This window comes from Polyodon spathula, chromosome 21, assembly GCF_017654505.1.
Source record: "Polyodon spathula isolate WHYD16114869_AA chromosome 21, ASM1765450v1, whole genome shotgun sequence".
NCBI lineage: Eukaryota > Metazoa > Chordata > Actinopteri > Acipenseriformes > Polyodontidae > Polyodon > Polyodon spathula.
The window spans coordinates 1,809,599-1,830,247 of record NC_054554.1 but is presented as its reverse complement, the minus strand read 5'-3'; the positions used below and the strand labels follow the sequence as shown (position 1 = coordinate 1,830,247).

The 20,649-nt window shown below is 39.8% G+C and overlaps 3 protein-coding genes and 1 long non-coding RNA gene across 6 annotated transcripts; 1 reads left to right on the top strand and 3 right to left on the bottom strand.

Moving 5' to 3' along the window:
• Positions 1-225: 225 nt before the first annotated feature.
• LOC121296181 lies at positions 226-6,109 on the bottom strand. The gene is made up of 3 exons (XR_005947033.1): positions 5,797-6,109; positions 3,010-3,065; positions 226-2,047 (listed from the first exon to the last, which is right to left on the bottom strand). It is a non-coding gene; the product is annotated as an uncharacterized LOC121296181 (long non-coding RNA).
• Positions 6,110-6,661: 552 nt separating this feature from the next.
• On the bottom strand, positions 6,662-9,195 carry LOC121296129 (leukotriene B4 receptor 1-like). Its single transcript, XM_041221368.1, has one exon. It carries the CDS (start codon positions 8,463-8,465, stop codon positions 7,428-7,430), a length of 1,038 nt encoding a protein of 345 aa, XP_041077302.1. The 5' UTR covers positions 8,466-9,195; the 3' UTR covers positions 6,662-7,427.
• A 354-nt stretch (positions 9,196-9,549) lies between these two features.
• Positions 9,550-10,147, bottom strand: LOC121296130 (leukotriene B4 receptor 1-like). Its single transcript, XM_041221369.1, has one exon. It carries the CDS (start codon positions 10,089-10,091, stop codon positions 9,651-9,653), a length of 441 nt encoding a protein of 146 aa, XP_041077303.1. The 5' UTR covers positions 10,092-10,147; the 3' UTR covers positions 9,550-9,650.
• A 1,292-nt stretch (positions 10,148-11,439) lies between these two features.
• On the top strand, positions 11,440-20,128 carry LOC121296337 (E3 ubiquitin-protein ligase AMFR-like). 3 transcript variants are annotated; one of them, XM_041221767.1, is made up of 13 exons: positions 11,440-12,405; positions 13,504-13,596; positions 13,748-13,912; positions 14,255-14,398; positions 14,576-14,616; positions 14,944-15,076; positions 15,422-15,555; positions 15,664-15,774; positions 15,925-16,115; positions 16,432-16,535; positions 16,638-16,754; positions 17,059-17,249; positions 17,558-20,128. In XM_041221767.1, exons 1-13 carry the CDS (start codon positions 12,151-12,153, stop codon positions 17,733-17,735), a joined length of 1,857 nt encoding a protein of 618 aa, XP_041077701.1. In that variant the 5' UTR covers positions 11,440-12,150; the 3' UTR covers positions 17,736-20,128. The 3 variants fall into 3 exon arrangements, with proteins under 3 accessions (XP_041077701.1, XP_041077702.1, XP_041077700.1); XM_041221768.1 differs by having other exon boundaries at positions 16,638-16,772; positions 17,668-20,128; XM_041221766.1 differs by having other exon boundaries at positions 16,638-16,772.
• Positions 20,129-20,649: the final 521 nt, after the last annotated feature.

Genomic DNA, 20,649 nt, shown 5'->3' with positions numbered 1-20,649 from the left:
GGTTAGCCTTGTGCTGTGAAAGCCAAGACCTTCCCTTTCGGTTGGAGAATCACAGATATTAAATTCTCTGACCTTGAACATGACATGGTTGCACATCTGTCTGGTTTAGTCCCTATAGAAAAAAAAAAAAAAAAACTAACAGGAAAAAAGTGGTTTTAGCTAGAAGCGGTTCAATTAAAAGATCTCATAACACTTTGGTAGCCAGTGTCCAATATATTTGAGATTGAGAAAATATTTATTTATTTATTTATTTATTTTTTGCATTGGCACCTAGAGGACAAACGCTAAGATGCATCAGTGGACTGCAGTGCTGTACATTAGAAGGGGCTTTAGCATCAGCAGCTTGAGCCTGGTCCCTTTTTATAGTGATCACTCACTTCTTTTAAACACAACAGAAAATGATCAGAATTGCAATTTAAAATGTTAATCTCTTATAATTCTAAACCTCTCTCCCCAGGATTAGACCCACCCATGTCTTCAGCTCAGGAAAGTCACTGGACAGCCCTGTCTAAATTCTGATCAGGGTTGTGATGCTCCTCTTGCTCTCTGAAGAATCTCGCTTGGCTAGATCTTCCAGAATATGAAGGGATGGTAGAACTTGCCGCCCAAGAATGGACTGTCGGGGAACTTTATTTTTCTAATAAATGTTTTGTTTAAGTAAGACTCAGTTATTCAGATAAACCCTTACTGGCCCCTTCCCCTGCCAGTGCACAAGGTTTTTCACACTCCAGTCAGCAGCACGGATCTCTCGTTCGCCCAGGGCACGCCCCTCTCCTTGTGATCAGAGCAGAATGGGAGCACTTGCTTGGAAAATGCTGCCAACTAACCTTTTGTGTGCTTTTGTTTGAGTTTTTTAGTATCCCTGCTTTGCAGGCTGGTAAAAAGTTTGCAGAGTGAAAAGACCTAGCCTGGTTCAGCTCTGGAAAAAAATACAAACAATACTAATAAGCTGTCACACACGCTATTATGGGTAGATAACAGGCGAAGGTGCTCAGGAGTCATTTATAAAGGTGCAGAGTGCATCACACAGCCAGCATTTGGCAGGTTGATACTCAGCTTGTATTTGTCTATCTTCTCACCTGTCATCATGAGTGTTGTTGAGTTGGCGTCTCCCCATCAAAGCTTATAAGGGAATGCGTGTTTGGGTAGTGGAGACGCACTGTGTTTTACAATAGGTACAGTATAATCTGCATATCTTCAGATCGGGTCTCATGATTATTCTGTGCAAGTATGCAAAATAAATGTGGTAGTTGGGCTTATAACAGCAGGTGTTATTAAGAGGAATTCAAGGGAAGAACAATGCATATTGACTCTCCTGTTTGTCTGCAGACTGATGCACACAAACACGAATCACAGAACCTGCTACAATAAAACACTGGGCCCTTTGTGAAAACCTCTTGGTATACAAAACTGGGTACATACTGTATATTAAACACAGTTAACAGGACAACATATCAAGGACCAGCATGCAGTTTGGAATACATTGTATCTTATATCAGAAATGTTCTCTTTGCCATTCCCTTTTATTGGAATTCCAGATCCTGTGATAAAATGACAGTACAGATTAGATAAACAAACCTCACAAAAGGGTTGCATTGACACCTAGTGACAGCAGCATACTGTATGGCCAAGCTGAATGACTGATTCCACTGGGGTTAGATGCAGAACAGCAAGAAAGGGAAGTCCAAAACACTTGTCTTTGAACAGCTTTCATGTGCATAAAAACCTTGACTTCTACTGTTATCTATTTTATTTAAAAACACTTTACTGTGGAACACAAGCTCTTAAATACCAGCATAAAAAGGGTTTCTTTTAATTTGTGCACAAACAGTACTATATTTGAATTGCAATATACACCGGTATTGTTTTTCCTGTTGGTCGATTCATTCTGTTTGCCTTCAGATTCTGCGGCAGGCTCCCAAGGATCCAGACAGGTGTCTGGCAGCCGCAGTGTATGAGCTGCTTGGGGACACTCGCTAGTGGCAGCTCCCTCAGGGATACAGAGACACAGCAAACCCAGTCAGAGCTGAACCCACTGCCTGTTAATCTGTCCCTCAGGAGAAAAAAAACACACAAACTTTTTGATTCAGAGAAACATGACCCCCTCACCCCCCGAATCAGATTAAGACAACATTGGAGCTCTTGTTTCTGGGTGGACGCAGAGCCTCCACTCGCTGAACCACGAATTCTTGGCATACCTGCCTGCTGACAGGAGCACCAGGTAATCCCTAGAGGGATGAGACTGGTTTCAGCAAGCTATTATCCCCCTTCGCATGTATCACTTCAGAGCGAAAAAAACCTACTTCCTTTACTGAGAATATCAGAATCTAGGGCTGGACGGATCAACCTGTCTGTCTTCATTAACTCACAACAGGTTCAAAGTTAGTTATTAATGTACATATTTTTTGGTTTCTGTACTTACTTTGGCACAACACCCCAATGTGCTGCAGATATTAATACCCTCCACATGAGACTCACGTTCTAGTCTAGGAACCATGTGGGGTCAGCTGGGGTCTCAATGCCTACAGCACTGGAATTGAACTGGGACAGGAGGCACACTTCAACATATGTCTTCACTGGTAACAATAAAGCTAACAGGTAAACAAATAAAGAGCTGAGGGTGGAGAGCCTGCCTTGCGATGGCTGCTGGGCCAGGCTGCCAGCAGTGGTGCAGTTGAGCCACAACTTGCATAACAGGCAAGCTAAGTCACATGACTCCCATCTCCCACACAACTGCCTGACTCAGTCAGCAGTCCTCTTGATGCAGTGCAAAGAGCATTAGGAACGTCTTCTATTACAAACTATTTCATCATCGTTCTGCCACAGACACACACACACATATGTAAAGTAAAGCATTCTGACATGAGGGAGAAAGACACTTTGTGGAAATACTTGTAGAATTGAGATCAATGCATTACCTATTATATGTATTACTAGAAGTTCAGTATACAAATGTGAATTCGAATAATAATTCTTGTCTAATGAAAATCAATATTTTAGTTCCGGTACCTTCAGATTGAGGACCAGTAGAGAAGCCTGATTGCCCTGTGCTTGGCTGCTGACCCCTAGAATTGAAAAAAAAAAAAAAAGGGAACAGAGTGGGAAGAAAGAAATTGTTATTCTTCAGTTCTGACAGCGGCACAGAACAAACATCCTTATTTTCATCCTGCTTTTCCTTTTAATTAACTTTTTCCACTTCCTCGTTCTGTTCGAACCTCAAACCAATGTACTGACACCTTTTTTTAATTGGCTCAAAAGTAAGTGCATAGCAAGTGCATAGTACAGTCAAGGGAGAGGCATGGTACAGTCATGGTAAGTGCATAGTACAGTCAAAGGAGAGGCATGGTAAAACTGCAAAAATACTGTGGGAAACTTTAATAAGAGTTAGTGCACAGTGTAACACAGTTCCCCAAAATCAGCCCTGCAGAGTCTTTCCAGAAGTATATTTTGCTAGAATAGCTTTTAGGCATGCATGCAGAAACAGCACTTGAGAACACACATGATGACATTCAACAGGGAAGAAATGACATGCAAGAAATGTCTTTAATAATGACAGCTTTCTCAGTGCTCCTGATTTTGAGAATCGACACCACTGTAACCTGAAACCCAGGTGCAGGCTGGGAAGCTCAGCCCTGGGTTGCCTCCCAGGTATTTATCTGCATGTATATTGTATGAGAAAAAGAAGCCTGACTAACCCAAGGTGTGCAATGACCAAATAAAAAATGAAAACTTGTCAAGCTGGGGCTGGAAAGGCAGCCTAACAGCAACATAGCTCAGTCATGCTGTGGAATCTCTTTACCAACCATTTAGGTCAGCTGAATTTCCCACACTGTACCCAGAATGCAGTGTACTAGACAGCCACAATCACAACTATTATTATTTTACACAGTACATATCTTCCTTTACCTAAACCAAGGTAAGAGTTTGATGGAAACATGCTGGTAAGATTTATGTCTGTTTGCAGCGTGGAACCTGTCCAGACAGAAGTTTGAAAGAAGTCTCCTGGTTTCATTCTAAGAGGATATATCCGCGAGCTGCTGTCAGGAGAAACCAAGCTTTGAAAGGAGAGGCTGACAATACTGGCACCAGGGTGAGAGGAGGAGGCTGGTAATGAAATGAAATGAAAATCCCAAACTGGTTATTGAAATTGGAAGTTAATGTTTTTGCATAACCAGGGCTTAAACACCTGGCAGGCAGAAAAAGCATGAAGGATATTATTAGGGGAAGATGGCTTGCGTAAAACTTTTATTTCTTAGAACAGATACATATTGCTGACCATGTGCTACTCCAGGTTCTGGGTGGAGGTTTAATTGGCTCAATTAAACAACTAAGAACAAGGTTGGAACAAAGACCAGGATTGGTTGATCTACAAACAGTAAGGGCTCATTTAAGAAATACTAAAATAAACTAAAAGTCTTTTCAATGTCTTGAAAAGGGCTGTTATGCAGGAAAAGGGAAAGGTTGGTCCTAAACGGATACGCTGTCCAGCTGCTTGTTTTAGTCACTTGTGTGAGCTCTCATTTTACATAGTATACATTGCATAGTTTTACTTAAGAGGATAGGGTACTAAAAGAGAATTAATAGGCTTTAAAGAGAACATGCCTAGGTCTTTAATTCCGGTAAGTGCCCCACCCCGGTGAGTCACTCCGCAGATGTTTTAATTTTTCACATGTGTTTTTCAAGCAGTTTATTGTTGTAGCTAATTACATTTCAACCCTGTTCGCATCTTGACAATCACACTGAGTACACATGCAGTGCCACTCTCCCTATAATGAAAGTGAGCCTGGGTTGTTCCTGTTTAATAAAATGAATAATAAAAAAGGCAAGACTTGTTCAGACCATGCACGGTGTGGTGCCCTCTATAGTACAGTGTGCCAAGCGACACCAGATCCCTGTATCCTGGAAAGTAACCATGCTTCTTTAGCTCAAATCGTATAGTCCTTGCTTGGGCCTTTATGCACTTTGTGGATTGTAAATATATTGAAGTAATCTTCATTATTTTTTCTCATTTATCCCTATTGCTCAATCTAATAGGCAATCACTTGCCTTGTGTTTGTGCGACTTTTCTGCTTCCTGGGCTTTAGAAATCATACGACATTGTGACCTCTCAACTCTGTTGATAGTTCCATGCAACACCATATAAGCAGGCAGAGTTAACATAGTTGAAAGGTGGGATGGCTTGTCAAGAACCAGGAACCAGAGACAACGACCAATCCCTGGAAGCCTGCAAGCAAGGTGACAGCCAGCAGACCTACTGCAGCTGGCACCATTCAGAACACTGAAAAGGGCCAGGTGTCTTTTGCTCTGCAGTAAGGAAGGGTTAACACAGGTGCTCCTGCTGGCATAGTGCCTAGATCAGGTACATTGCAGACATTTCACTGGGGCGCTGTTATTATTACTGCAGAAGAAAGAGGAGAATGCAACCTTTTCTTGTTAGAAAAAAACCCCACAGAAACAAAAATAAACACAAACACACACACACACAATGATCAGTTCATGCATTCTTGTGCCCGTGTTATATACAAATATATACAGTACATGAACCTTTTCCTATGACTGGATCAGCACAATTCATGTAGAGACCTTTCGTTACAATTATTTAGGACTGCCAACAGCTGACAACAGCATGCAGGCACTCAGATGAACTCTTTACAAATAACAGCTCTTTTGCAAAACTGCCAGTGATATCACTTCCTCTTCGGACTGTCCCTCTGACCCAGCAGCCAGTCTGCAGTACTGCTAATCAACCCTGGGAGAGTATAGGAAACAGCACCACCTGCTGGTGTTAACACTCACCTCCATGTCGGCCATGATTGGTTACACAATGTGACACTGCTTTCCCATTGGCTCTGGTCGTTGCCTTCCTGATTTTGTTGTTGTTTTTAAACAAAATCTCATCACAGCAGGGTAAACGTGAGATTCACTATGTTTTATTTGCCGTGTTTTTAAAGCAGCCTAACCCCACTTTAGTTGTTGGCACAGCCACATGGATAACTAAAACACCCCAAGGTAAGAGAAGTACTCTTTGACATTCTGGAATCTGCTCTGCTGTGTGCTGCAGTGCTGGTCAAGGGGAAGTGAAACTGCTTCCTTCATCATTTTGTCAAGTCTGTGACTCCTCCTGTGTGTTGCAATCAATAGAAAAGAAAAGCGTTGCAAAAGAGAACTGTATGTGAATCATAACCTGCTTACGATGACTTAAGTCTCTCTGCTTTCTGAACAAAACACCCGAATCCAGCCTGTTTACTGAACAAAACACCTGAATCCAGCCTGTTTACTGAACAAAACACCTGAATCCAGCCTGTTTACTGAACAATACACCTGAATTGAGTTCTGGAAAGTGGACCTTTCTGATTCCTTGTTTTAAAGAAGTTCTAACCCAGAAATAAAATACATTTTTTTATCAGCACTAAGAAAGAAAGGTGCAGAAAGATCTAAAAATAAACCCTAACCCTAAACCAAACTAATCTTTATCTTAACTACACATTGTAGGTTATTCATGTAATGTTAAAATTTACTCTCTCTCTCTCTCTCTCTCTCTCTCTCTCTATCTATATATATATATATATATATATATATATACATATACATACATACACAGTATATATGTTTGTAGTAGAGATCAGTTTTCGAATACAAGAATTTCAGACTTACATTTCTGTGTTTTATTGAGTCCCTTGTTGACTCATTTTAATACAAAGAAGACAAAGATGCTATCAGCAAAATTTTAAATAGAGAAGAAGAGTTGACCAACAGCTTTGTTTTGTAATAACTGAGAACTTGAGACATGCAATACAGTTCTTAGTATAATGTAAGGGTGTACTGGGACTTATTTACAAGGTAGCACTGGATTCAGTAATCCATGACAAAATACAATAATAATAATAATAATAACGCGCATACACACACACACACACATAACAAAAGAGCAGAATGGTCAATTAAGCATTGTACCTACAAACTAGACCAAGTGGATTTCCATGAAAAAAAAAAATCTGTACATTTCCCTACACAATGCATTTTTAAACTTGTTACAGCATTAATAAATCAAGTGGCAATTCTGAAAAAGGCACTGTGTATACATTTACATGCAGAGATAAGAGGCTGATTTCTACACTCCAAGTCTTTCTGTGTCTGTCTGTAATTGCATGAATGCTCCTAGAACCCCCTTCTCTCAGCACTTTTTAAAACTGTCACTAATTTTGGGATGCCTATTTACCTGTTAACTTGAACAGCTGGTAATAGCATTATTTTGTCTATAAAATACAACGCATCTGTTTAGATTACACCTTCATTGCTAAAATATCTTTGAAAAACAAGAACACGATTTTGTGCATATAAAGGGATTTACGGTACATTACTGCATGTACTGTAATACATACAATGACATTAAATAGGGAATAAGTGAGTACCAGCAAGTCACGTATTTAGACTGTCAGAGTGCTGTGAACACTGTGGTCGGTTTGAGAACTTTGTTTTCGTGATATAATTGACATTTCGTTTGTCCTTTCGGGTGAGGTGGAGGTGGAGATGTGATGAAAGAGCTTCCTGAATCCTGATTCGCTCAGGCTGCTTCGGAACCTGCGCGCAGCGAAGGCGTACAGCAAGGGGTTAATGCTGCTGCTGATGAAGGCTAAGGCTCCAGAGACCAAGACCCCAGTCTGGGTCACTTCATCAAGCCTGTCTGCTACTTCTGGGTATGACTTTCTTATCAGCACAGACACCACCGACATCAGGTTGAATATGTGGTGAGGGAACCAGCACAGGGCAAAGGCGATCACCACGCTGGCAATCAGCATAGTCGATTTCTGTTTGGTCTTGAAAGTCATTTCCTTTATACGTCTCCCCACGCAGGCATAGCAAATGGACAAGACAGAGAAGGGAATGACAAAACCTATCAAGGTCTCCAGCACCAGGCAAACAACCTCCTGCACGTCTGAAGTGTACTCCTGGACAGTGCACTGCAGCTTCCCATCCACATCGCCAACCCTCCGTGTCAGAATAGCGGGGACACCAAAGAGGAAAGCCAGGATCCAGGCGACAGCCAAAGCCTTGAGTAAGAAACCTTTCTTCTTCCAATCCTGCATGGCAAAAGGGTAGATGATGGCTACAAAGCGATCTGCGCTCATCAACGTGATCAGGAACACACTGCCGTACATGCTGGAGTAGATTACGTACACCATTGCCTTGCAGAACATCTCTCCAAAGACCCAGGCATCAGCCAGAGAGTAGATCCAAACAGGCAGAGAAATGAGGACCACAAAGTCACAAACAGCCAGGTTGAGGATCAGCACCACAGTGTGGGATCTGTGCTTGATGTGGCGCAGAATGATCACAATGACGAACAGGTTTCCAGGTACACCAATGAGGAAAGACAAGCCAAGGATCATACAGGCCAGGGGTCTTTCTATGTCCCAGAACTCAGAGCTCGATTCACTGCCACCGTATATATGGGAGTTGTTCATCTTGACGCTGCTAGCACACACTGTTACACAGCTTATCTCTAGTTCCCTATATAAGACTGAAAACCACAGACGAAAATGATACTTATACTGATACTGATAAACGATACTAACAGATTCTGAGTAATACTGTAGGCGTGCCTACAGTAACAACAGAGGTTAAAAAAAAAAAAAAAAAAAAGCTTACAAGTGACATGCTGGTGGCAGCATCGTAAAACATGATAACTAATGACTCCTGGAGTGCAAAAAATGAATTTCACGGAGAATTACAGAAAGTGTATGAATGGCCCCAACTTCCCTTCTTTTGAAGCAGATACTCCTTTTTTTAAATTTAAATTATTGCAACACATGAAAAAAAAAAAAAAAAAAAAAACAAAAAAAAAACATTTGTTGAGCTTTTGTTCCAGCATCTGTTAACTTTCACTATGGATTGAGCATGTTTACTAAACTCACCCACCTCCATAATGTCCTGGTTATGTTCAGACTTAAGAAGAAGCAGTCATCTTTAACAAAGAGAGACAGAAAAGCAGGCAGATACACAGACGACCAGCCACTCCGCAATAACTGTACAAATGATTTGCTTTGGTCCTAACAGTTATTTTACAGTGTGGGAGGTCTATTCAGTATGAAAAGTTGCAGTAATGATGTGTACTCAATTGTATCATTGTTTTGGAGAAATACAAATAATAACTATATATCAAGTAGTAAATAAAACCCCCTTTTTTATTTAACACAAAATAAAACTCAGTCTGGTAACTTTTCAATATTCTAGCTTTTTTCAAACTGTCTCAGTGCTGACGGCTGATCTCTTCAATCTAGGTGTGAGACATGTTTGATTTGTTTCCTTGTTCCTTGTGGTCGACTTTGTTATTCTGGACTCTGCATGCAGCCTTGGAAACGACAGGCAGCAAAAACTGAAGCCAGGAAATGTAGACTCCTGTCTCAGCAACTACAGCTAGCATCTGCTCACCTTCCATCAGTGTGGATGCTATTACAAGGGAGCCAACACACAGCAAAAGCAATGACCACACTTGTAATCAGCGCAGCAGACTTAGGTTTGGTCTTGAAAGTCATTTGGTGTGTCCGCTTCCCCACGCATGAGTAACAAATGGAGAAGATGGAAAAGGGAATGGCAAAACCAACTAAGCAACAGGCAACCAACCTCCTGCATTTTTTTTGTGTACCCGGTCAAGGCAATGTGGCTTCCCATCTACATCGTCTGCTGTCTGTGACAGAATAACAGGAACGCCAAGGAGGAAAGCCAGGATCCAAGGGATCTGCGCTCATCAATGTGATCAAGAACATGCTGCCGTACATACTGGAGTAGACTACGTGCACCATTGCCTTGCAGAACGTCTCTCCAAAGACCCAGGCATCAGCCAGAGAGTAGATCCAAACAGGCAGAGTGATGACGACCATAAAGTCACAAACAGCCAGGTTGAGGATCAGCACCACAGTGTGGGATCTGTGCTTGATGTGATAAAGGATGGTCCATATCACCAGGAGGTTTCCAGGAACTCCAACAAGAAAAGACAAGCCGAGAATCACGCTGGGGACCGAGCTTTCCATGTGCCACAGCTCTGAGTTTGATCCATTGCTGTCACTGCCAACAGTATGGCAGCCGTTCATCTTGACTGCAGGCAGCTCTGAAAATAACCCCAAATAATACCCCTGAAACGGGTACATAATCGGACGTCACTAGGATTTATTTTAAATGTTAACTCATAAGTGAAAAATGAAGTTTTTCTTTATTTCCTTATCTAAAATAAAAGTTTTGGTTAAGTATCAAATAACCACAGTGGCTCATAACTAACTGCACTTGGTACTAATAACAAACAACAAAAAAAAACTTCACTGACTAGGACAGCCGATGCCTAGGAGTGTGGATAATCACGTTTCATGGATGTTGAAAGACAAACTATCTACCTGCCAGCACAAGCTCTTTTAAAACAGATACTGTTCTTTAAATTATTATAACAGATGTATAATTGATTTTTTTCACGGTAGAATTACAGCACCTGTCATTCTGCCATTATTGATTAAACACATCCCAATCCTCAACGGTGCCACATTTTTATACTGTTGGAATTGAACTATTCAACTCAATTAGGATCTTCATTTAAATAAAATACTTAAAAAGCTGAGACAACGCCCCCACTTTGTGAGTACTTGGTACAGACATGCATAGGGTTACCAGATTTCCAGAGGGTAAAATTGGAGCATTTTGTTTGTCTTCAATTCATTGACGCTGTAAAGAAAACAAACATTTAAATTGAATGCACACTAAAAATAAACAAAAAATGTACTTGAAAGTAATAGTAAAGGTGCACAAAGTACAACATAAATACAAAAGTATTTAGGACGTTTCAGACATAAGGATCCTTCATCATCAGTGAGTTACTGGGGTTTTCCAATGGCTAAGGACAGCTATTAAGCATAACCACTGAACCACATCATACCTTTAGCAGTTAGGAGGTAAAATCAAGGTTTTACCAGTTTGAGAGTTTGAGGAATGTACACTGGACTGGACCTAGCGTAACACCAGGATTCGTGAAACCAGTTCTCCTGTACCTAGCACAGGCAACTCCAGACCAGTCTATGCAGGTGAGATCAGACGCAACTAGACACTGGAACTGCTGCACAGACTGTTGTGAACTCTGAGTCTGCACATGACAGTTAGTCGAATATTCCTGCAGATCTGTGCGGTTCTATGAAGCCTAGCGCTTGTCACAGCCAGTTGAAAGACATCACAGGCAGCCCAAGCAAGCTGACTGTCCTGACAGCTCAGCTTTTAAAAGTAGTTGCCTGCGAGAGGACAGCTGAAAGAGCCTTATTTTATGTCCACTAGGATAGCACACACTTGGCTAATGCAAAGTGTACAGCAAAGCTGGTGGTTCAACTCACTGCAGGTGGCGCCACGCTCTCTTTCTACTGATCCGCGGAATCTGCAAACCATTTCAAACTCTGTGGCACGCTCAGCGGAAGGAGTCTTTCAGCGACGTAACAAGATTGCTGGAGGAGATGGAGGTGGTTATAAACTCCGAGAAATAGAAATCGGATATAGTGTTGTGTTAAAAATAGAAAGAAAGAGAAAGCAAGTCGAATTGTTCGCAACAGGGGCTGTGAGAGAAAGAGCAAAGACCGACAAAACAGGGAAACCTGGGGAGAATTAAAATAGGGTTATTTAAAGGGAGCCAACGATATACGAATTGTAAACAGATAAGGCCAAGCTGCCAGAAATACCTCTGAAGTACGTGTATCGCAAAGAAACCAACCAATAAGTTTAACTGTTCAAGTGTGGAATATCAAGTGGAGTTTAATTACGATCAAAAACTAACTGGCGAGTTTATATAATTTACTAACCGCACATTATACGCGAGAAAGGAAGACAAAACAGCGTCACACCCACTGTCAATAAAATTAAGAAACTGGCACATTCTGTGACTACACGCTTAACACAGGAAATATGATTTTGTTATATTCTAAATAGCGTATCGTGCTGTTTTCAAAGTGACAGCGATATATTGTTGCTTTGCTTGTGTAGTTGTCGGTTAGATTATTACGATTAAGTACAGAAATATTTAATAAACCGAGCCTCTGAGTGGCTGTCGTTGATTTTATATTGCTGTTATTAATATTGGTACTTTATACAGTTGTTAGCTGGGGTAACCGCATTGCCAGTGGTAGGATGCCGCTACTTTTCTTGGAACGGTTCCCTTGGCCCAGTTTGCAAACCTACACTGGTCTTAGTGCGGTGTTGCTGGTTGGCAGTGTACTCAGCGCCTATCACACAGTGACCGAGCCAGTCCAGGAGGATCTCGGTACCGAATACAACTCTAAAATTCTGCCCAGTTCGACCACAGATCCTGAAATCCAAGACTTCAACAGCGGGGTGGCTACAGACGTATTTTGGTACCTCGTTTCAGACAGTTTCTTTGTATGGGTAAGTTATTAGTTTAACATGTATATAGATATATAATTGTAATATCCAATGTTTTGTTTTATATTTGTGTATATATCATTTAACTCCCAGCCCCAGATAATGCACGTGTCCATACTGTTATCGAGTAGTCAATTTTAAGCTGTTTGTTTTCAAGATTAGTATTTTTTTATTTATTTAAATAAGAAATAAGTTTTATCCTCGAGCAATATAGCCTACCTATACTGTACAGACTGATTCACTTAATAAACATAGGCGTCATCAATCCCTCTGCACAGGTTTTGGTTATTGTAGTGTAGTTTGAGATGCATTGCGTCGTTTCCCTTGTAGTGTAATTAGATTAGAGGCGTTAATCACCATAGGCACGAATTACAGGAGCTGGCTGTATAGCTTGATTTTACTTGTAACCAGTGCAGTGTTCATGGCTATCCATGTTGACCTTTTGTGCTTTGTACTGTGTCTCTTATATGTGCATGGTTATAAATAAAAACAAAAACATGACCATCAAAATTGGAGTACAGTGTGTGAATATTGGTAGATATAAGATCTTAATGTGTATGCTTTTTAGCAAACTAGTAGCCAGGTAGGATATGTTTAAACATGTTATATTGATTTACTGAATAATTTGTAGTCTATAGGTCCTTTTATTGCACATTACATGCATTTCCCCCTTTTTAGGTGTATCTATGTAACGTAGTCTGTTCTGTACAGTGCATTTACAGATGTATACCTAATGGCATGAAATATTAAAGGTTTGTACAATGCGTTCAAATATTGCATCAGTTCAGGCAAAAGGGTTAATTATATGATTAGCCTGTACCCCTCTAGGATAAGCCACAGTGATTTCTGTAGAGCATTTTACACACTTGGGAATTGCATTAACCAAGCTGTCAAAAAATACCTTCTGTTTAGGAAACTGACTAGAAAGACTTTGAAAACTCAAGATACATACACTTGCACTGAGGTTCTTTAATGAATAACATGACCTTGGTAAGCTAATGAAAAGCAGGCTTTTTTTCACCACTTATTTCAAAGTGAAAATATGCCTTGAATAATATATGTGTGCTTGAGATATATCATCTTTTGTTTTTCTTCTGACAGGTTCTTGTAAACACAGCCTGTTGTTTCCTGATGCTAATTGCTAGAATTATCCAATGCATGGTGTTTGGCCCCTTGCGTGTCAGTGAGAGGCAGGTAAGGGTGAAAATTAAAATCAAAATTAATTTTCACAAATTTTGTCACTATGCCATTTAAATAAATGAGTAAATAGAAAAAACACGAGTAGGGTACCAGTCAAATGGAACAAGGATGAATCACTAAAAACTATACTTCTGTTTGTTTGCAGCACCTGAAGGACAAATTCTGGAACTTCATCTTCTACAAGTTTATATTTATCTTCGGGGTCCTGAATGTCCAGTCTGTGGAGGAGGTTGTGATGTGGTGCCTCTGGTTTGCTGTTTTGGTTTTCTTGCACCTCATGGTCCAGCTCTGCAAAGATCGCTTTGAATATGTAAGTAACACTATTGTAGAACAAAACAAAACAAAAAATCTGATTGAGTGCTTAGCTGCCACATTCTTATGAAGAATCCTGGGACTTTTGTAAGTCTGGTTTTGCAAGGCTGGAGACTGGATGTTGCTACATGTAAAATGTAATACTCAAAGCAAAAGCAAATTATAAATTATTTTTTATTAGGAATAAATGTATGTTTTTTTTTTTTTTTTTTTTTTTTTTTTTACCATGTCAGTTGTTTCTTATTAGTTTTGTAACATTGGCAGTTACATTTTCCAGTCACAGAAGTGATCCTTCGATGCTTTAAGCCAAACATCACAATCTTTCATTTTTCGTATCTAGCTGTCTTTCTCACCCACCACCCCGATGAGTAGTCATGTCCGAGTTCTGTCCCTGCTGGTGTCCATGCTGCTTTCCTGCTGTGGGCTGGCTGTAGTATGTGGCCATATCCACGTATTGCACACTGTTGCCTTCATGGCTGCAGAGGTAAGTACTTTTTCTTTCTTTTAGATATGTGGAATTGTAGATCAATACCTGAGTTTCTGAATCGTGGCAAAGACTGTAGAAAAATAAATTATATTATCTATTATATTATATTATTATCTAGTAAAACCATCTGTAATTAAAAACTGGAACCGATTTCTTCCTTTTTGTATACTGTAGTGTCTGCTAGTCACAGTCCGAACAGGTCATGTCATCATGCGGTAAGTACTGAATAAACTTTCAGAAATAGCTTGTGTGGAAGTCATTTTCTCCCATTGTATTTGTAACCTTTATCTATTTTTCAAAATCCTAATTGCAGAAGGCAGTATCTGTCTTTTAACACTTAAAACTTGGAAAACACACTGAACCAGTCAATATGTACAGATGTCTCTTCACAGTATAAAACTGTGATCAGCAAGAAGGAGGTAAAGGTGTTTCATGGGGATTTATAACACACCTGAACCCAAGTCATTTTACATGAATGAAACCACACTTCTGTATGTCTCGTCTTCATTGTGGATCCTGATTCTTGCTGTTTCTCACTCCAGCTACACTATCCACCTGTGGGACCTCAATCACGAAGGCACCTGGGAGAGCAAGGGTACCTATGTGTACTACACAGACTTCTGCATGGAGCTGACCTTGCTCTCCTTGGACCTGACTCATCACATCCACATGTTGGTAAGCATAAGGCTGTGTTCAAGAGAATTCACAATCAATATATATTGATTTATTCATGATGTTCTGTAACTGTTAGGATGCGTGCTGTCTCGTTAATGAAGTCATCCCAGAGGACCTAAACAGAGCATGCTGAACATGTAATTGATCCATTGTTAAAATAGCAAGTTTGTTGCGTGTTGTAGAATCATGCAGTTACTTGATTTCATTCAAAGCTTGTAGTCTTGTAGTATTTTCTTCAGTTTGTCCATGCATTTATTTGACTGGTTCCTGTATCAAACCCTATAGTAGGTTGTTTGTTACAGTGCTTAATCCTTTTTATTTGTTTTTTGTATCCCCATTCTCCAGCTCTTTGGTAATATCTGGCTCTCCATGGCCAGCCTGGTTATTTTCATGCAGCTCCGGTACCTCTTCCATGAAGTTCAGCGCAGGATTCGACGTCACAAAAATTACCTTCGAGTGGTTGGAAACATGGAGGCGAGGTGGGTACAGAAAACTTGGGAGGTTATGAAGGAGTAGCAACATGTGGTGCTGAACTACATAGGGGTGAAGGTGGTTTAACTAATCTGTGTTTTTATATCTGTTGTCAGGTTTGCCGTAGCCACCGCCGAAGAACTGGCTGCCAACAACGATGACTGTGCAATATGCTGGGACTCAATGCAGGCCGCTCGAAAACTGCCATGTGGACATCTTTTCCACAAGCAAGTATCATATACGTGTGCTAAAAATGTGTTGTATTTAGGGAAACGTCCTCCATTCTGGATTTACAAATGAAAGTTGTAAAGATTCACATGAAAACAAGTGGAGTGCCATGGCTGGCTCTGACTCTGGTTTTTCTTTCGAACCCCTAGCTCCTGCCTGCGTTCCTGGCTAGAACAGGATACTTCCTGCCCTACGTGTCGCATGTCCCTGAATATCAACGAGAACAGCAGAGCCAGAGAAGACAGGCAGAGGGAGAACTTGGGAGAAAACATCGGGCCAGTGCCGGGAGCCGAGGCCAGGCCTCACATCAACCACCACAACCACTTCTTTCATTTCGATGGTGGGTTTTATAAAAGGAGGCTCTAAAGCAAGTCGTTCTCAACTCTGTTCCATAGTCCAGTCTTTTGTTCTAAATCTGCATTGTTTTTCAGTGCTCATAAAGAGGCCATTCACAGACAACATCCGAGACCTAAACTAGTCTGTTTTTACTGTAGTTGTTCTCTATATCCTTCACACATTGTCCATAAAAAGGAAACTGGTTAAGACAAAAACATGGCCTGCCTAGGGCCCCACAAGACTTGATTTGACAACCACTGGTGTCATATCTAGTGGTTTGCCTAGAAGCATTGTTTGGCTGAATATCTTGTCCCTTGTAGGCTCCCGGATTGCAAGCTGGCTGCCCAGTTTCTCAGTGGAGGTGATGCACACAACTAACATCCTTGGTATTACACAGGCTAACAACTCCCAACTCAATGCTATGGTGAGTGTGACAGTTGGGAAAACAGTGATTTTATAAAATGCATGTAGTTTTATATTGTTGTTCTAAGCTCTACAGCGTTACATTGTCTTCTGGATATTGCAGGCACACCAAATCCAGGAAATGTTTCCCCAAATCCCTTACCACCTAGTGCTCCAGGACCTGCAGTTAACACGTTCAGTAGAAATTACTACTGACAACATCCTGGAGGGAAGAATCCAGGTGCCTTTCCCCACGCAAGCAAGTATTATACCTGAAAGGAGGCTTGCATTGAAGTTAGAAGCATTGTTAAAGTTAACTACCTTTTTGCAAACTTTGTATGACAGCAAACGCTTGGTATGTCTGCCCAAACATTGACAGTTTGCAGGCAGTGCTTTCGGAATGCAAGCTGTCATTTCGTCACTTGTGTTTATCCGTATCTTCTCTTGCTGATGACATTCTTGTTTTAATCTGGATATGTTTCAGTCATGTTTATTACACTGGGTCATGATTTTATGTAGGTAACAATGTTGAATTGTTTTTGAAGCCAAGTGAGCGAGTACCCCTGGAGCTCGGTCCAGGCACAGATGAGGCTGCTGGAGCCAGTGGAAGCTCTGAGAGTGTACCCAATGAAACAGAGGACTTTGAAGCCAGGGGAAGTCGTTTCTCCAAGTCCGCTGAAGAGAGACAGAGAATGCTTCTGCAGAGGAAGGATGAGCTTTTACAGCACGCACGCAGGTATGGTGCACGTTAGGAGGTGCCTGACTGTCTGTCTTTATGTATATATGGATGGATGTCTGTCTTTCTAGAGAACTGCATATTCAGTTGTGACAAAGCTTGTTTAAAGTTTTTTAGTGTCAGAATCTGAGGATATAAACAGATGCCTGTCTGTCTGTTTACATACAAATGTAGTAAGGTATGCATCTTGCCAACATGTTTGTGTGTAAATAAATAAATCCTGCTTAGACTGTACTAACCTCGGTTTCTCTGTATGGAGTCTAAAGTCTTTGTTTCTAAATGTTGTTTTTTGTTCATGGGTACTGTAGGCGATATCTTAATAAAAGCCCTGATCAGGAGGAAGAGGTGGATGAAGAAGAGGATGAAGAAAGTATCCTCTTCTCAGGGCGGAGTTCCTCTAATACAGACTCTCTTACAGTGCGGCGCAGGATGCTGGCAGCTGCAGCAGAAAAGAGAATGGAGAGGCAGCAGGACCCTCTGCTATAAGGACTTCTGGAGGGAGATACAGTGATGCTAGATCATGCTAGACCAACAGCAGAAAGTTCTTCTTGAGTAAACTGACTGGAGCAGTGTCACAGTTACAAAGCAAAAAACTGAAACAACAACAAAAAGGGCAAAATTAAGCTTTTTTTAAAAAAAAAAATTCACACCTCACCGACAAAATAAAGTTTTTTTTTTTTTTAATGCAAGCATGACACTTTGCCTAAATTGCCTGGCTGTTTTTAGGTTGCCTTAGAAAGACAGACCTTTGTGGGACTTTTATCATAGACTGTTGCTGTTAACAAAACCAAATACTGTAGCATTTAGCTTTTAAAATCTATATATATATATATATATATATATATATATATATATATATATATATATATATATATATATATATTTTTTTTTTTTTTTAGACAAGCGCAGATCAAATAACAAGGTATATAGCATTTGGTTTATCAAATGCAGAGTGATTTCTATTGGTTTCAATTAAATTCCTAAAATTCCTGTTTACAGTAAGAGTTAAATTAGCCGTCATTTGTCTAAATGATTTAAAACAGAAAGGACTTGTGTCTATTTTTCTAGAGATGCTGGCACTTGGTCTGAGAATCTAGCAGCAGATCAAGTTGCAGATTCAAGAATCACACACCCCTATAGTATTTTGAAAAGGTTTTGTACTTGGGAGTGGCAAAACTGTGGACTGTACTGCGGAGAAGCAGTGGGGAGAAAGTTTTGTTATTCATTTTATTGCCATATACAGTATCGCATCTAAGGATGGATTAGTGTTTAACAGATTACACATTTTGGAACCTATTTATACAGCAATATGTTAACCCATCAAAGAAATATATAACCCACAGTGTCTGTTTACAGCTTTGTCTAAAATGGTATGAGGATGTGAAATACAAACAAGGCTCTTGTGTTTTTACTGAGACGAAAATCTTGAAGCTGCAGGTAGGAAGCATAACTTTTCATTTATAGTATTTATAGTTTTGTTTAACATTTTGGTAGTCTGAATAAGCTTGCTTTTGAGTGAAAGATTAAAAGCATTATATTAAGAGCTGCTGATTCAAATCTGGAAGTTGCTTTTGAGGGCCAAGTTTGAGATGTATTCAAGATCAAATAGTGCTCCTATAATTAAAATAGCACTCCCATAATGTAAATCAGTCTAGATAAAGCAAGAAGCTAATCGAAAGCTTATAATAAGGACTTAGAAATACTAAGAAACAACAAATTGAATGACAAATGTTTCCACTAGAAGTCTTCAGTATCTTCTTTTTGGAGACATTGAAAAGACTTCTGGTCGAAATGTATTTCTAAGTTCAGCACTATTTAATGTTTAATTGTTCTGGATGATTCATCGTAGCATCATAAGCATTTACCCACGTTTTGTTCTTTTAGCGCTGCATGGTGCTTTACAGACTTTAAAAGCTGTGCTGATCACAAAACAATCGTATACAAGATAACAGTTTTTCCAGATTTTTTTTTTTTTTGTAATAATTTGGCTGCAGCATCTGAAGTACATTGTTTTTCGTAATTTAAATGTTGGGAACCCATGTACCCCAGCTGACCAACACTATTAGAATCACAACATTTAGTTGCACACTGACCTAATCCAAACAATTACCAGGGTTTTGTTGAGATTGAGTTTGATTCCGTTGGAGGTTGCACCAGCATTTAAATTTCCCGTATGTCAGAAAAAAAAAAAACACTGCATTTAAAAAAAAAAAAAAAAAAAAAAAAAAAAAAAAAAAATTTGAAAAAAAAGAGCTTTGTATGTAAGAAGCCTTTCAGTGTTCCAGATGTCGATGGATCATGTTTGAAATGTCATTGTTACTTAGTCCTGCTGCACAAAAATATCTTTGTAGCAAAAGTTTTAAAGGTATTTGTTAATGTGATGTGTTACATATATATCTCTACCATCCCAAAATACAGTATTTTATATTGTCAAGCAATACGGTACTATCGTCCACGTTGAGACTTCTACAGGTGGGTTTACCAATTGAGAACATGTTTTATGAAGCTGGAAAGGCATAACTTACTTGATTTGTTTTTGATAACCTCCAAAGTATTTGTGCCTAAGTAAAAAAAAAAAAAAAAGAGGACTACAGCATAATGTGCAAATATATAAACTGTAGAAGCTGATGATAAATAGATTTTTGTAAATCATTTTTTTAATGACAAAAGACTGATTTTTATTAAAAACATTTTGCTCGCCCTGCAAAAGGAAATAAGCTGCAGAGCTACAATAGAAGCCTTTAACCAAACCTAACTTCATTTTTTAAAGTGATGCATTTTAGTCTTTTTAAGAAGTTTCCATTCATCTAATTTTCAGATTGTCTGCTGTTTTTGTTTGAGCTTTTAATTGTTCAATAAATAAACTGCCATTACCTGTTTTTGTGAGTAACACGTTTTATTGTGCAACATATTGAGCAGCAGACTTTCACACATGCAGATTTAAGATCCTGTAAAGCACAACTTGGTTTCAACAAAACAAATTGATGTTTTGAAGAACAAGGATGATACACCTGCAGAAATCTATGAAGCAACAAAGCTGAAGATATGTAGAAAATGAACAAGCGTTGTGTGCACATGGTGGTGGTACACGAAACGGTTCTCACACTTGGAGTACACATTGTGGTTCACGTTCAGATCTGTGTACAGCTGGTATTTTCAGATAGCGGTTAGCACTGGGATTATCACAGGCGTTAGGTAGTCTAAGATCAGTGCTAATAGAGGTTTGTAAAACCAGACAGTAATGAGGTTTCATTTGTAATGGTGGCGACACCCACCCGATTATGCTGTTTGACAAGCTTACATCGCAGGAAGAGACCAGTTTGGAAGTCATGATTTATTAAGCATAGAGTATATCCAAAGTCACATCTGTTTAATTTCACATTTTAACACCAGACAATGG